The 17,787-nt window shown below is 33.2% G+C and overlaps 1 protein-coding gene across 2 annotated transcripts in view; it reads right to left on the bottom strand.

Moving 5' to 3' along the window:
- The window catches only part of LOC111512815 (uncharacterized), a 38,124-nt gene that overhangs the window by 12,723 nt on the left and 7,614 nt on the right, over window positions 1–17,787 (bottom strand). Inside the window, exon 1 of one of the 2 annotated variants that reach the window (XM_074177858.1) lies at window positions 9,454–9,702. The exons of the other annotated variant lie outside the window; for it this stretch is intronic. Coding sequence (XP_074033959.1) covers window positions 9,454–9,489 — 36 coding nt within the window. The 5' untranslated portion in view covers window positions 9,490–9,702. Of the gene's footprint in view, window positions 1–9,453; window positions 9,703–17,787 lie in introns of those variants that run through there. 2 annotated transcript variants of the gene reach the window in all.

Genomic DNA, 17,787 nt, shown 5'->3' with positions numbered 1-17,787 from the left:
GATTTTGAACTATCAAATTTATATCGTATGCATTCTTAGATTTCTTAATTTCTCTGCCACATGATTCATGAATGAAATAAAGGAGTAATTGACCTAATATTGATCCCTGTGGTTCTTCAGTCGAAATGAAAGCAGGTTTTGATTTCCAGTCATTTCCCACTCCTATTCTATACAACGTCTTCAGGAGTATTATATGGTTAACTGTACTGAAGGGAAAAAGAGATATCGAAGAGTACACCTATTTGGGTTTGCTTATTATCAAGTTTCACTTGGGCATAGTTCAAGTAAACGATATAGTGCCCCCTACCTTCCAGCAGTTCCCCTTTAATAAAATAGTTAGGGAGCTAACTAATTTTGTTATTCAATAATCATTTCTGATTATGTAAGAATCACAATAACTATATTATATATATATATATATATATATATATATATATATATATATATATATATATATATATATATATATATATATATATATATAATGTGTTGTTTTTCCGGGTGTTCATCCGTTGTGTACTATTCGATAGTCGACGTTTCGCCATCATCTCAGATGGCATTATCAAGACGAGTTACTGCTTCGCTTCGAGAGGTGTAACTGATGTTAGGTTCTTCTTGTGGTGTTTTTATACGGTTTCGCTTGCGTAAGTTGTATGGATTTGTTACCTGTTTTTCCACCTGAGGGTTGTTGATGGATTTTGGTAGTTCTCCTACCTGTTTTTCTATCTGAGGGTTGTTAATGGCTTCTGGCGGTTCTCCTACCTGCGATGGTTCATTATCAATTTGTGGTTGTCTTTGGGGGTTGTTTTAAATTATTGTTTTCCAAATCCTTGGGATGTTTAGTGAGTCATCCCTTTTATTGATGAGGCCTTGCTTTTCGATTTCGATAGCTTCCCTGATTTGTCGAATTCTTGGGTTTTGCACCTGTGCTATCTGTTTTGTGGACTCAAAATTAATCTTGTGACCTACAAACCGCACAAAAGATATCCAGTTGGCTGCATATAGTATCACATGCGAGGACTGTGGACAACAATATATCGGTCAGACCAACAGACGTATATCTGCCAGAACCCAGGAGCACAAAAACTCGATAAGAACAAAACAAACCTCCTCTGCCCTCTTTCAACACCATCTACAAACAGGTCATATATATATATATATATATATATATATATATATATATATATATATATATATATATATATATATATATATATATATATATATACACACATATAAGTTTTACAGTAAAATCAAAAAATATTACATGCTCATGACTTACATCTTATGTGAGGATGGTTACATTGATGTTGAAGAAGAAATGATGAAACATTGGTGAAGATGAAACTTGATATACAATTCTGAATGATTAAAATTTTTTTTGAAAATATAATTTTTGTCAAACCGTTATTGACCTCGTGTGTGCAGGATTCAAATGAACGAGTTCGAGGTTAGAAATATGACAGAGTGACTACTGACAAGTGAAAGAAAGCTTAAAATTTCACTAGGAGTACCAAGTGTACTCTAGTTTACAACGTGAAATTTATGTTTGGCTTAAAATTTTTTTATGATTAGATTAAAATTTGGATCTGTTATACGAAGGAGTTCTTCAAATTGATATTGTTCTTGTAAAAGTTCTTGTCTAGAGTCAATAAATAGGAATAAATTTCACTTAAGTGATTAATATCTGTTCTTTTGTTCATACAATTGTTATTTTCAAAAATGTAGGACATTTCTAGAAAGGACCTCTTAACTGAGCTTGATTTAGTGGTTAACACTTTCATTGAGTTATAATCCATATGGTGGTCAAACTTATTCACATGGTCTGTTAAAGAGCACTTTCTGTGCATCCTTTTCTGCCAGTCTTCTTCGGTAATATTAGATAATTCTTCTTTAAGTAGCTCTATCACCTTCTTATCAAATTTTGGAAAATTATTTTTACGCCTGATGCTTTGTTTCAACTTTCCCCAAATCAACTTGATGGGATTGAAAACAGAAAAATAGGGAGGAAGTCTCAATCAATATGGTGTGTCCATTATTTTTCAGCAATACTCTCAAGGGCATACACTTTTTCAAATGTTTTTGTCTGAAAACTTCAAGTAGTTGGTTTTTGGTATAGTTATTTTCAAAATATAAATTGTTATCCATTAAAAACTTTGTATTTCATCTTTCCTCGAATTTTTATTCGGTACTTTGATGAGCTGTCACGACTGATAGGAAGCGTTGTCAAGAACTATTCGCACCCAAATTTGGGATCAATGTGTTTTCAAACCATTCCTCAAAAAGATTAGCTTCCATGTTCTTATGATAGTCAACATTGGAGTCCTCAAGTTTTTTTCCACATAATTTCAAATAATTCGGAACCCATCCTTTACTTTCTCCGCAATGCACAATGATTAGTCGCGATTCTTTGTTTGCAGGCATGTTAGGCGTACACATTTTCGAACCATCAGTCCACCCTTTCGTAACTGTGTCGTGAGTGTCATATCAAGTTTTGTCCAAATAGAAAATTTGTCGTTGTTCTTGTCTATATTTAGTTCTAAGTATTTGTTACGCAATTCCACTATTCTTCTGCTTTCCATAACTGTTTGACGTTTGTTTATTATTTTAAGTCTAAATCCTAGTTTATCCAATTCTGAAGAGTTTTGTCACAGCAGCTCACGTTATGGCTGGAAGTATTCAATTTCAATATTGTTTTTTTTAATGATTTTATCAGATGAACATCTAAATGTTTTGGTAATCCCGCATCAAATCGCGTCTTGCATTCATAAGGTTTGTTTTTGAGTATTTTACGCACAGTTGAGAAAGGAATTTTGGCCAAATCTGATGTTGCTTGTAATAGTTTTTTCCCTCGAAACCAAACTCGATATGTAGATTTTTATATACATTGAAACATACTCTCTGTGTTTCAATATTCAAATGCATCCGAATCTTATTCACTGGTATCTCTTTTACGCATTGTTAACCATCGCTATTGGAATCACTACACAGGAAAAAGTGTGCGTTGTTATCACACTCGTTATTACAATTAGTACTTGTCCAAGGACGCCACATTTTAAACAAATAACAAAAATTTTAAGTAATTATAACTTCACCAAAATCAAATTTCAACACTCAAATCGCGATCAGTTCCTGAACTGAACATTGACAACACGAATCTTCTAACCATCCTCACATTCTATTGGTCACCGTAACATGACTTCTAAATTAATTTTATGACTCTTCAGCCAATCATAAAACTCGGTTAGTAAAAATTATCCAATACGAACCGTCAATTCTTCATTCCACGTGGACTAATTCGTAGCGGCATTATTCCTTTGTATTGGTTTTTTTGGCATTTGAGTTCGCCGAAGCTGTAATTCTTACAGCTTCGGCGAAGCTATATTTCGAGTTATGTTTCGAGTTGTATTTCGGTTACTTCGAGTATACATATTATGGCATAGTTCGTTACACAGTTCGCACAGTTGAAGTGAATCGTTGTTCTCTAAAGCCATTTCGCGTAAACGACAAATTTAATCAGTCTTAGACAGTAGCCATAATCAATAATTTTTGTGAATTTGGAATGCAGACATAGTTTCTGTTGCACATTTCAATTTTTGATTCTTCATATTCAAATATAGGAATTGACTTTCATATTGACTTTCTATTGCGAAGAAAAAAACTATATGCATGCAAAGTAGTTTTTTGTTTGGTAAATTTATAGGACTCTTTATCGGAGAAAGTTTTTTCTATGCTGCACAAATTCCTGAAATTTAGGAATTTTCATAGTGATACTGATAGTTACTTTATTTTCGAGAAACATTACATGTTTATTATTGAGAACTAGGTATACACGTAAACATCAAACGGAATTTTATAAACAACAATAAAACATTCTAAAATTTGTTTTTCCGTTAACTAGCCGTCGCACCCCTACTAATGACAACCATCAGAAGTTGAAAATTGTGCGAGGTCTTACCTTCCAACGTACAATTTCTAGCTAAACGCTGTGTTATTTTGCGTAATTCAGACATAAAAAATAGTTTCTATTGTTGGAATTTCTTCTTCATAAGGCAATGGTCACTTTTCACCAAATCATTCAAGAAGAAAGAAACCTCTTCCAGAAAACACATATGTAATTGTAAATTGCCACGATGATCGTAGTTGTCTTCATTGAGTTTTTGTACTGAATGATCCTTATAAATAATCTCAGGACACAAGCAAAAACTTCATAACTGTGTATTTACTAAAAAAGACTATAAATCAGCAAAAGCAGCAACTTCTTTTGATGTAATGTACTTGATTAATTCAGTCTGTGAAGTAAAAATCGAATTTTGCATTTTTCGATTGGTATTATGAAGCTCCATATTTTTTAAAGGAGTGATTCGATCCTCAAAATCAAGTATCAATGTATAGAAAATATTTTTTTTTTCAAATGAGGTATCACCCGACTCCTATTTCCATTTAAAAAATGGAAATATCAACTTGTTTCACAAGTTGTCCCCTTCAGAAAAAACTTGACGTGTTTTTGGATGATACATGGATAATAAAATTTCTTCTACTTGTTTAGCATTTTCAGAGCACGAATGAAAATGTTTCTGCTTGAAACAGTGAAAGAGATTCTTAGGAAATTAGAGAAGAATCTTCTACTCATTTGTATCTAGGCGACATTATTTCTCTTCTCCTTCATGTGTCCACACCATACCTGATTTCATATGCTGAATACAGAAAACAGTAATTGCTATTTCTTTAACTACCCACACACTTGTGATGCACTGTTTGGAACCTTTGGTGTAGTAATGAATATTACTGTAGTTTTATCCCAACCCCAAACCGTTATTTTTTTCAACATCTCGACACGTGTTTCGATTACTAAGCGATTATCTTCAAGAGAAAGATTAAACACACACAGGGCCGTAGCGAAAAGAAAAACCAGGGGGGAGGGAATCCAAATTTTCCCAACCCCACCAGCAAAACTTACCAACTTTCGAAAAAATTAAAGTCGAGGGATTAGTTACTACTATAATATATTAATTTTCATACTTAGCTATCCAAAGATTGGCTGAATGCTTATGCCGGTTAGGCTATGCACAAACATAAATAAATTTTGGTAATTATAAAAATAATAATGGGAATTATTCTACTTTGGACCAAGGTCCTTGGTCTTCTACCATATCCACCATGTATAGGAATATTCAATAAAGGAAACAACACTTAAATAATATTGTGCTTATTGTTTTCTACTGTTATTTTTTTATCTTCACGTTCCGAAATTTCCCAACTTTTCCAAGTCGAAAAAACAGCGAAAAGTTGGGAATTTTGTAAAATTGTCACTTCAAAATTTGTGGACTGTTCAGGACTGTTCTCTTACTTGGGAGAAATTGAACTTTTTGAAGTTTTCAAACAACTCAGAATTTCAAAGTATGGGATCTCCAAGTTATGCATGTTGGGAAATACCAACCTTCTCCTGGTTCTTTCCCTTTTCCTATTACCTCTCCCTTTCTTATCTCCCATTTTCATTTTTAAAATGTTTATTCATTTTTTTACTATTATTTTTTTCTGTCTTCACGGCCCATAATTTACCAACTTTTTCCCAAGTCGAAAAAGCAGGGGGGAAGGCTCCCCCATCCCCCCATGGCGACGGCCCTGCACACACACACATTTTGTGGGGGCGGAAGATTTAGCATTATTTCTAAAAATGTAGTGAGGCACGTTTAAATCACCCCTATGATCCCTGAAGAGTCAACCTGCTGAAAATTATTTTCAATGACCATAACAATGAATCATTCAATTGTTTTTTGTGACAAATAGATCCTTTTAGCTTTCAGTCGATTATTATGCCAAATATTTGCCTTTTTAAACGATTTTATTCAGCTTGTCCTGTTTCTTTGGGTAAATTTTAGTAATTATTGAAGTTGGACCTCCTTCCTGTTGACAGATTGATCTGATATTTGGTACACACATTTAGTTTTTATGACAATACAAACACTATGTGTCATTGTAAATACAAGATGGCCGCAGCTACAAAATGGAGGATTACTAATTTTTTTACAACTACCACAATATGGGTATCAAATGACCGGAGTTGACTAGTAGAATAGTAGTATACTTTGAAAAAGATGCAAATTCAAAATGACCGCAGCTACAAAATGGAGGATAACATATAATTTCAGAACTTTTTCAATATGCTGCGTTCCAATATAGGCCTTTTCATCATAAGACGAGCGCAAGCGTAGCTGTCATATTGAAATGGCGGTAATTCAAAAAATTCGTACTGTTTTAATCAACAATGGCTGGGCAAGGAATATTATCTCTACAAACAAATAAATTATTGGAAAAAAAACATTGATGGTGCTTCACTCGTTAATAATTCAGTTGAGGCTCATAATTGTGAACAATTAAAAAGGTGGTCAAAACGTCACGGGCGTCCGCAAAAAGGAAAAAAAGTGAGCTGATTGAGAGGTTAGGTATCAGCTTTTGTTTACTATCTAAAAACATATAAAAAAATTAGTATTTACAGTTTTATTCTTAATAATAATGTCAATTTATTTGAAGTAATTAAAAATATATATCAGTTGACAAGAGTATTACTTATGGAACTAATGAATAAATCAAGCCATTAATATTCTGAGGCTGTAGGTACATATGACATTATTAATTAGACAAATATGTAAATATCGAATTGAATATGGTTAGTAATTATCAGAGGGAAATATTCAATTCAACATAATATATATGAAATTTACAGTCAAAAATGCAATAAGGAATAATGTACGTATGTTGAATTTCCTGATAGCTCAAAGGATCAGGGTTTTGTTCAGTTGGACCACTTTCTCCAATGAAATGTAGTGAGCAAATATAAGTATCCTTGGTAACATCATCAATAGATTTAAAGCCTCCGTCACTCCTGCCACATTTTTCACCCATAATTCACATTTCGCACATTTTGCACATGCTTCAATATGTAATTTGCTTGTAATTTGATTATTTTTTTTGCGATATTCAAGACAACGCTTTGGAAAATTTATAAAGTAGTATGTGTTGGTTTTGAATGATTTGTATCATGTATCACTGTTACATACTCCATAACATAACCGTTTTGTTGTTCCTTTTCGTACAGATAACATAATTATAATGGAGTATAAATTTTTTTTTGTGATTATTTTGACTTACTACTTTATTTTTTTTCACTTTTTTTACAATTAATAAACTTCAATTTATATTATAATATTATAATTTTTAAAACATGAGTTGCGGGCTCTTTAACATGGTTGTTTACAAAAAACAGTACGAAAAAGATGGCTGATACTGACACATGCGCACAAAAAAATTGTGATGAAAAGGCCTATTTACGTATCGAAAGATTGGTACCGTCGGTACCGTCGCGTCGGTTCAGAATAGTTCAGATCAAGAGATGGCGTACGCATCTTATCCACCCTAAAGCCATACAGTTTCCAGCAAAGTTCAATAATGGGACGGCTGAAAGAAGGATGTTACCATTAATTTTGTCATGGGCGTCCATTGTCCACTTTGCAAGGCAGCACTGTAGACCAAGCAGTTGTGTTCTTAGCCTCGAAATTGTTTGAAGAAAGACAAGCATACGCTGCCCTAAGTCGAGTAAAGTCTTTGTATTAAGGAGATAGATTGCAACAAATTGTTGGGAAATAAACCTTGTAATAGTGAGGCACTTAATTAACTGAACAGAATGAAAAGAATTGAGTAACAAAATTAGAAACTAAAAATTTGAAAATATAAAAAGATTAAAAAAATTATGTTTAACGGTTTTGTTGAAAAAAAAAGATGATAATGATGTAAATAATGTAGTAAAAGCTAAAAAATAATTCAGAAGGTCCTAGGTAGCAGACATCACACCACTCTTCTCAGCAATCTACAGTATTGATCAGATAAAAGAAATAATGAAATCGTTGGGCGAAGCGTAACCTGAGTAAATATGTAAATACTATTTAACATAAATTTTATTTTACTTATTTTATTTCTGAATGAACATTGAACTTGAACATTTAAAGTTCTAAATGAACTTTAAATGTTCAAGCCAGTCTCGGATATACCTACACAGTAGGTTGAATGGACTGACGCCTATCAGAAAACAACTACTCCATTAGCTAATACCACGAACGGCGTTGGATTATATCCGACAGGCGTAAGTGCAGGAATCTCCACAGAAAATTTCCTGCATAAGCAATTGGCAATACAACTGAAAGAGTCGACCTTCAATTTTGGAACGGGCACACTTGCAGACCGGTTTCGGTCTGCAGGTGTGCCCGTTCCTGCACTGACGCCTGTCAGATATAATCCAACGCCATTAGTGGTATTAGCCAGGGGAGTAGTTATTTTCTGATAGGCGTCAGTCCATTCAACCTACTGTGTAGGTATATCCGAGACTGGCATGAACATTTAAAGTTCATATCTTTAGAATGTTATAATGAGAATAATTCGATGTTTTAATGATCGCCTCCTATTAGTGACTTCAGCAGAAGCGGTAACAGCCCTCCGAGGGAACAATTACCAGTTTGGTGACTTAGGAATTGATTTATAAGAGGTGTTATTAAAAGTACCCTTTATGTACTAGTACGGTATATTTATTTCAGAGGTTTAGACAATTCGAAATTTGTTATTTCTTTTCTACCAAAAATTTCCTAAAAACCACCATTAAATACTATTTCAGGTATCAGTGAAATGAATTGAACCAGATGTAGACATTTTTGAGTAATAGTACCTTGATATTCATTGAATTTCTTAGTGCATTTCTTTGGTTCGGACTTCCATTGTCTGATATGATATAAGCTGATTTGAAATCCCTGAGAGAATCTATAAAAAAATAAAAAGATTAGCTGAAAAATAACAATTATATAAGCAAAAAACTGAAATTACCATGAAATGAAATACAAGCAACAATAAAAAAATTAAAAAATTGTAATATTAACACTTAATGAAAATTAAAAATTATTAACAAGAAATGAAAATTAAAAATTAAAAGATTCCAAGCCAAGTTACTTGCTGGTTGATTTTCTTTCATTGTAATTTCAGTTTTTTTGCTTGATATAGTTGTTATTTTTCCGGTAATCTTTTTAATTTTTTTATAGATTCTTTCAGGGTTGCAAATCAATTTATATCATATTAACAATGCGGAAGTCCGTAACAATGAATTGCACTACAAAACATTGTCAACCACCTTCAAACAAACGAATAATTTCTTACTCGTATCTCATCGATATAGGAACCGTTTTCGAAAATTTTAACAGCGTTTTCAGCACAATTCACAATTAGGTTTCAAAATATGTTTTACACCACTTCATTTACAATCGATTTGAAAATGTTGTGCTTTTTAGTTTTGAATAGGAATAATTTATAAGTGAGCATTTTGAAAGAGGAGATATATGATAGGGGAAGTCTTTGTTTAAGTGCCATTTCTCTCAAATGCTATATCATATGATAATAAAATTCGGAACTTACCAAAAACTGCAACATAATCCGCCGCCAGATCATCATTCCTTTAATCTCCGATCTTACACCATCACAACCTAGATCACAAAGTACTTGTTACGACTGTTTTTTTTTTGTTTGCGAAGCGGCGCGTTTTGCCACCGTCGTCGCCGTCAGGGGAGCCCCACCGAGCTTTCGACATAATTGCAGACTTCTCGCCTTTGCTTCTGCCCCCCGCGTCCGAACTAGTGGATGTCGGTTTATTGTTTAGACTCACTTGAATTAATTCTTTCAGTTTCATCTAACATAGAAGTAGTAATTCAGGAGAGGAGTGTGTTAACGTTCTTTCTCCTTAAGACTGGGATAATGTGAAACTACACTATTTTGATTTTTTTCGTAGTCTAGTTCATAAGTTGATATTCGTGTTCAACAGAGATAAGCTTCTAAAAATATTAGTGAGAGCTCATTTGAATGAGAAATGACGTGTAGAAAAATGGGTTTGGATGATTTAACACACAAATCATGCAGTTGTTATTAACAAATTAATAAGAAAAAAGGCATTTAGATTTTCGTTAATAATTTAAACACTATTAATTCTAAAAGTACTATATGAAAATAAAAATTTTTAAATTCTGAAAGAGGGGGAAATTCACAATGAAAAGTACCAACTCCCGGATTTCTACCACCATTATTTATACTTTTTTTGTTGTCTGGAAAAAATAATAGAAAAATTCTGTAATTTTTCTATAATTCATAATTGATTTTTTAATTTTATGATCGTTGGCGTGACCAAAAAATGGGGGTTTACAATTCGTGAGCGGGGGTTCACGAAAATGTATCTGGTTTTGATAGTGAAGAACTAAAATGTTGGCTTCACTTCACCTATCAATGTAGGCAGATATATTCTGCACCATGCAAGGAAAATTTGCAAACTCAATTGCAACCTGTTAAATGATCAAATCGATTTAATTTACTCTCTGGTTTTTAAATTGGCACATCCTCATTGTGAACTGTAAATTCAGGTATTCACTCAAGTCAAATACCTCTTTTTCTATTAGTACCTACAGGGGTGGTATATAATGGCGAATGTATTGAATAATTGTTAGTTTATTGTATAAGTTTGAAAATGGCCGTATAGGACGAAACTTCAGTAACGTTAGTTACAAATAAAAGTGGTAAAAAACATAGAAATTTTCATTTCTCTCTTCATTAGATAGAATCACTTTTTTGATCGACCAACTTCTCTTTTTTGAAATCCATTCATAGCATAATTAATTAATTAATCAATCAATTCTCACCTTTCATTCGAAAACTGTTAATTCGTGGTTGGAACGCAGCTGCAACGCAAGTTAGACCTAATCTTCACATTATTTGTCAAGTTTTGTAAATATGGTAGGAATGTAGCTGCAGGGGGTCCATTGGAACCAGCAAAATTTTGGAAGTGGACTATGATAAAAAAAGTTTGGGAACCTCTGATTTAAATCATCAGTTGAGAGTTTATTTTTTTCTTTTAAAATCATCATTGGCATTTTTCAACAGAATGGCAGAAAACGATTTTTTTCTATAATTGATTTAACTGTTTATTGACTTAAAAATTCGTTAAGAAAATTCTGAGTAACATATCATTTTTCCCCGCAAATAACTGAAATTTTAAGAACTATCCATATTGAACAATACGGACAATATTCATTCCTAACGATAGCGACCAGTTGATTTCTTGAGAAAATACGGAAGCGTAGTTGGGCCATATATTTTTATAATCTGTAATTTTGTACGCCTATATTTTATGTTTCAAAACTATGAATCCTTCCTTTGCTTCTTCATTTGTTGAATAACCCCAGTCTACATTTCGATATCAATGGTGAATTAAAACAATCGTGTGTTCCTATCTCGATCCTTTCGAAACATTTGTGTAGTCAATGAATGCAATATTTGTAATCGTATTGTTATTTCCTATCTCTCTTTCAGATCATTATAGATGGCAAACTGAAAGACGATACGGAACTCAAAGTTAGGCGCTTTTTCAAGTTTTCAAGATTTGTAAGATTTTTCTTCTCAGCGTGTATAATATAATGCTGAATTTATACAGGGCTTTTCATGATGAGCGTTAATTAGCCGTTTCTGGCAAACTATTCAACGGATCAACCTGAAAATTTCACAGTATGCATAAATCAATATGACCTACACGCCTAAAATATTTTAGACGAAGCGGCGTTGTCGCTTCTATTATAAAGTAGCGGCTTCTTTGATTTTTCAAATTGAACACCCCGTATATAATATCATATTATGATTCATTATCACTTAATTATCAACTTGATTATCAACTTAATTATCAACAAATTCATATACTATTTTCCTATACCTATCTATTAACGTTTAGAAGATATAAATTAATTTCGATATTTTTTTTACCAAACATGAACTTTCATAAATGCTGATAATCTTGAACTCTCTTGCAATAAAACGATCAAATTTGAAATGTAGTAGAGTGATACTATGAGAATCTTCACTCCGAGTCATATTTTCATTTGCCTCATACAGGGTCTTCAAAAAATGCAGATACTTTGATCTCATGAAAAAATGAGTGGAACTCAATTTTTTCAAATGGAACACACTGTATATTTCAACAATTTTGAGCTCTACATCAAATTTTAGATTAACTTTGTTCCGATAATACTATTTCTATTTTGAACCGTTTTCGAGATAAACTGTTTCAAACGGAAATTGACATGGTTTCCTTGTTCATCACTCATTTTTGTAAAAGAGATTTCGTTTGATGTTTCTCAATTAGTCACAGATAATACAATGAAAAGATAATTATTAAAATACTCCTCAACCATCGAATGGAACTTCTCTTCAAACAATAGTTTTATTAACGCTGAAACACGAACTGAAAATAATAAACCCATAAATTGATGAGTTAATTTAATCGTCAGTGTATTTCAGAATATGTTCAAACACATCTCCACCTTTACTTAAACAAACATGTAATCTCTTCAAGAGATTGTCATGTGTAGCGCTTCTGATCAAGTCTGGAGTCAAACTATTGAAAACAGTTGTAACTCTCGATTTCATATCTTCCATTGTTGTTATTGAAGTAGAGTAAACCATATTTTTAATGAAACCCCACACGAAATAATCTAATGGATTGCCATCTGGTGTTCTAGGAGGCCAACGAAAAGGTCCATTATTACCAATCCATCTGTCTTCAAAGATTTCGGTTAAAGCTTCGCTGACTGAATGAGAATTATGGGGTGGAGCACCATCCATTTGGTACCATACATGTTCTCTTCCTGGTCTATTATTTAAAATCATTTGAATTCCATTCCTCAGTAAATCTTCATATTTTGATGCATTCAAATTATCATCATAAAACTCGATATAAAGAATTGACTCATTCTTTATGGCACAAAATACATTGAATTGCCATCTTTCTTGAAAACCCCTTTGGCGGACAACATGGGGATTCTCTGGCGCCCAATAATGACTGTTGTGTCTATTGAAAACTCCATTTTTTGTGAAGTTGGCCTCATCTGTTCATATGATATTGTCAAGGAAATGTTCATCCTCATCCTCTTGAGTCTTGACAAGTAACCATTCAAAGAATTCCACTCTACGAGGTAAATCAGTCTCTTTCAAATGTTGGACACAGTAGGACTTATCGACAAATTGTCACGTAGGGTATACCTATTTTACCTTTCAGCCTCGTGCAGAGAAGCATTTGGAAATGCATGAAAGTATCCCAAAACTGTTATACCATTGTCATCATCATCCACTTTAGTCTTCTTACGAATGATTTTTGGACGGAAGGTTCCATTCAACCTACAGTTTTTTAGTAGTCGATTTATCACATTATTATTCAGCTTCGGAAGTTGTGGATATCTTTGATGAAATACTCGGCATGTTCTACTTGCAATTCTATTGTACTCACCATAAATTAATAATAAATTCAAGAAATCTTCATTACTGTAACCTAATCTTGACATTATTCTATTATAATTGGTAGCTATCACAATCAGTCAAAACCACCAAACGAAAGTCTGACGTTAAATAATTGGTTTATTTATTTTTCCAAAGCACACTATTAAAAAATATTAATGTGTACTGTGTATTATTGTGTATTAATGTGTATTAATGTGTTAGAGACCAATACCTCAATGTATACAAATTGTAACTTTTTCTAAGGTAGGTACATACCAATTTCGAATTGACTGATCTGAGACAGTTAAAAAACTGAATCAAAAAGAAATATTACTAATTATAAAAAAAAAGTGTTGAATATCCAAAATAAGTGACGAATTCAAAAAAACGAGCAAGAAAACCACGTCAGTTTCCGTTTGAAACAGTTTATCTCGAAAACGGTTCTGAATAGAAATAGTATTATCTGAACAAAGTTAATCTAAAATTGGATGCAGAGCTCAAAAATGTTGAAATATACAGGGTGTTCCATTTGAAAAAATTGAGTTCCACTCATTTTTTCATGAGATCAAAGTATCTGCATTTTTTGAAGACTCTGTATGAGGCAAATAAAAATATGACTCGGTTTGAAGAAGAAAATGAAAACTGAAATTTAGAACTTTATGCAGGTGTGAAATGGCGAACTTTTCAGTTCACCCCGATAAATTACTGCGTATTATCTTAACGTTTTGGCGGCTTAAATCTGGTTCCGTCTTCAAAATTGTAGAAATTCTAACGGATTTTTCAGCTTTTTCTTTGGTTGGTTTTAATTTCAAAAGGCGGTTTGATATATGACATGCTTTTATGTAATTAATAATTTCCTCGATATTATGAATTTGCCGACAATGATGCTTCTGTTAAAAAATCTGTTTTTCCGTTAACCAGCTGCCGCCCCCTACTAACGACATCTCTAAAAAGTCGAAACTTATGCGTGCTGAGGACTTACCTTTTGACGTGTGATTTCTAATACGGGTTAAATTCTATACATTTTCTTTTAATTTTTGTTAGTTTTTCATTCATATAATGCCAAATTCACTAAAATTGAATAATGATTTTGAAATATTCTCTTGAGCTAGTAGTTATGTGAAATTATGAAACCAGTGAAAAGAAAATATTTTGCAGTTACTTTTATCCAATAGTTCAAATCAACACTGTAACTTAGGTTTTGTGTCGACTCCACAGTTCTATTGAACAAGAGCTTGTTCAATAGAATGTGTTTACCAACTAAAACCGATTTTCCTGGTTATCATTCACAGCTTTCTTCTCGTTGAACATTACCAGTTATAATAATTGTTTTTTAACGATGAAAATGTAAACTTATAAGAACGCACTATTATATTTGTGACCAGTAAAACAATGGCAAAAGAAATCTCCGGGGTTGTCAAACCTTTACTTCCATGTTAGAATGAGTTGATTGTTGTTTTCCGCCTCATTAATGTGTATAAGAAAGTGGGTATCGTAATGAATGTACATAATTTTTTCTGTTCGACTGTCAAATGTGAATTCAGAATCAAAATTGAAGACAATCATCAAAATATTTAATACGTACCACGGCCTTTTTTTGATTTTTTGTTGCTTCTTGAACATATTAAACAATCCTGGAGCTCTCAGGCTTCCTGGGACAAAAATATATTCTCACCGAGTATTATCATCGTTATATATTAAGATGAATAATCTTATTGTAAAGGTGAGTTGTAAGAAATATTAAATTAGGAATAAATTATGCACACTATGTAAAATACAATGTATAAATCAAAGATATAACCTGGGCTGAAAAGTATTGGGCATAAGGAACAAAAAGCAACTTTTTTTCCTACCAAATGATAAATGATAGAAAATTGTCCCGCTTTCAAATATTATTGAGTTTTTTGGAGCTGTATATCATTCGTTTGTCGAGTACTATGGAGTCGGTTGTCAGACTTTGTTCGACTTCAAATAATCATCTCAGAATCGTTTTCTGCAGAATAAAAACTGTATCCATCTGCTGTTTGTTTCAAAATCTCGACAAGAGCATAATGAGTACATTTTCCAGAAAATTAGGTTTCAAACTTTTTTCTGTAAATGATAGATTTTGAATTCATGTCCCTCTTCAAGGAGGTTAATAGGTAGGCTGAGTTTATTTTTCCATTCTGGAAACTGTTTCAATGTTCTTTCATGCATTTAAAAAAGGGTCCTTTGGAGACTCCCCCTCTCCGAAGCTACACCTTCTACAACCATCTCTTTTATTATATTGTTCAGACCAGTTTCCTCTACATCTGTACCAATTTTGGCTTCTGTGCTATCTATATCAATTATTCATTTTTTTTAGTCTTCTTTGACTAGGTTGAAATTTTTCAGCGTCAGTATCATTATGAACCGATAATGTTTCTTCTAATTTACCTCTTAAGCTGTTAATAATTCAAAGTCCTCCAATTTTAGCTATATCTGATGGCTGTTTAATTTTGTTTCTAGTGTATTTTCTACCTAATATTGATTTCATTAAAACTTTTTTCAACCTCATTCTTGCTCACAAGGAAGTCAAAAAGCTGAATAATTCATAATGAGTCCACATCTTCTTACTCATTTCGTTTTGTAACTTTGACATTTTCACCTGACCTATTTTTATGTGGATTTCGGATCAGAGTTTCGATAGAAGATTACATCTCGTTGCAGTAAAACTTCAATGATTTTTTTCAAATGCCAAGTTGCTTAATTTGGCAATGATAATGGTATTACTACTTTCATACAATTGTAATTAATTATCAGATCTTTTGCAATTCTATAACATTGTGTCTGAAATTATTGTGTTTGAAATGGACACGTTTTTTCTTACGGAAGGACATATAAAAGACGATCACGACAAGAAAAAATTTGGCTAGATGATAGATAACTATTTTAGTCATGCGTTATGGTTTACAGTTTTTGGGTTTCGAAATATTTTTTTTGTTACAAGGGGCTCTGTCTTCACAATCGGTTGCCGTACAATTTCGTTTTTTATTTAGCTGACTTCAAGAATGAAATTGCTATTCATATTCTAAATACTCTTGACATTGAACCATTTAAGTAACACTTTTATTTGTATGCAAAATTATGAAATCATCCTGTTACCTATGTGTAAACATTCTGCGATTATTGTGAAATTTATATATCCACATTTACTTCACACTTTAAATATGAATAAATCTTCACATATTACTTCTTAGGATCAGAAAATCTCAGATTGCTGCCCGAAAATAATCAAGAATATCGATTTAGCATTTGTACTCAAAACTGAAAAGTACAAGTTAGGTTAGGGTTTATTTGACCCTCCTCCGCAACCCGCAAGGGTTTATTGTGGCTCACACCTATTCACACTCGACCAAATAATCCCAGCTTCTTAACGAAGCCGATTAGTTTGTATGGTGAGTGGTCTTTCAGGTCAGATGATAAGAGTACGGCTTCGCCAAACTTTCAAAACCTGATTCGGTCCCCAACGGGGCAGGCACAAAGTAGGTGCTCTACTGTAGTTCATCCCTACTGTAGTCCAACAACTGGTAAGTATCAAGCTTCAAAGGATGAATGAACGCCTTGGAGTGAGCCAATCTTGGAAGATTCTGACAGAACTCCATAAATCTTCTTGCCTAAAGCGATGCGAATGACAGGTTCTGGTCCGATGAAGCTGCTTGCAGCACCTTCTTTTGCAAGAGAGTCAGCAGCATCATTGCCTTCCAGGCCAGTATGGCCAGGAATCCAGACTAGAGACCATCTGTTAAGTCTTCCTACTAATTTAGACGTTGCTCGGTAGGAGCCAAGAGCTTCCAACGCCGCTTGACTGTCCGAGAATATTTTTGTTGACTTGTGTATGAGGTTAAATTATTCTGATCTATCCGCGTAAATTTCCGCTGGAAATACAGTCGCATAGGTTCATAGGCAGGTTAATATCTCTGTCCTGGGTCTGCGACTGAAAACACCTGCACCAGAACCGTAAGGTGTTTTTGATCCATCTGTGAACCAACAATCATCTGCTCTTAATATTTCCTTTTCCCGGAAGAACCAGTCCTCTCTACTCGGAAACAGTACTTCATAAGAGAGTTCGTAGTTGTCAGTTGGAGGCATAACGTGATAGGTCATTTCCAGAATGCTGTGACTTATAGTGTCAACCAATAGTCTGTTGCACTCTGCATTAAATTAATTTGTGCAATTGGCAATGTGCACAGGTTTATATACAGTCCATCTAGCCTGTCTCTCCATACGCTCAATTGATGTTTTGTTTCTGGTTCTCGAAATATGAATAGTCCCCCATCGTATTGTGTTCCACAAAGAGACTGAAGACCTCAGTAAAAAAATTAAAATATTCGTGGTTAGTTTGCTGTTACCGCTAATGGTAACAATTTCATCAAAAGTTTCAAATCATATAATAATAATTGATTTTATTGACAAGACAAAATG

Source organism: Leptinotarsa decemlineata, unplaced genomic scaffold (assembly GCF_025532065.1).
Source record: "Leptinotarsa decemlineata unplaced genomic scaffold, Ldec_3_MD MMD2_tig00003308_RagTag_RagTag, whole genome shotgun sequence".
Taxonomy (NCBI): domain Eukaryota; kingdom Metazoa; phylum Arthropoda; class Insecta; order Coleoptera; family Chrysomelidae; genus Leptinotarsa; species Leptinotarsa decemlineata.
This window is presented reverse-complemented; position numbering and strand designations above follow the sequence as displayed.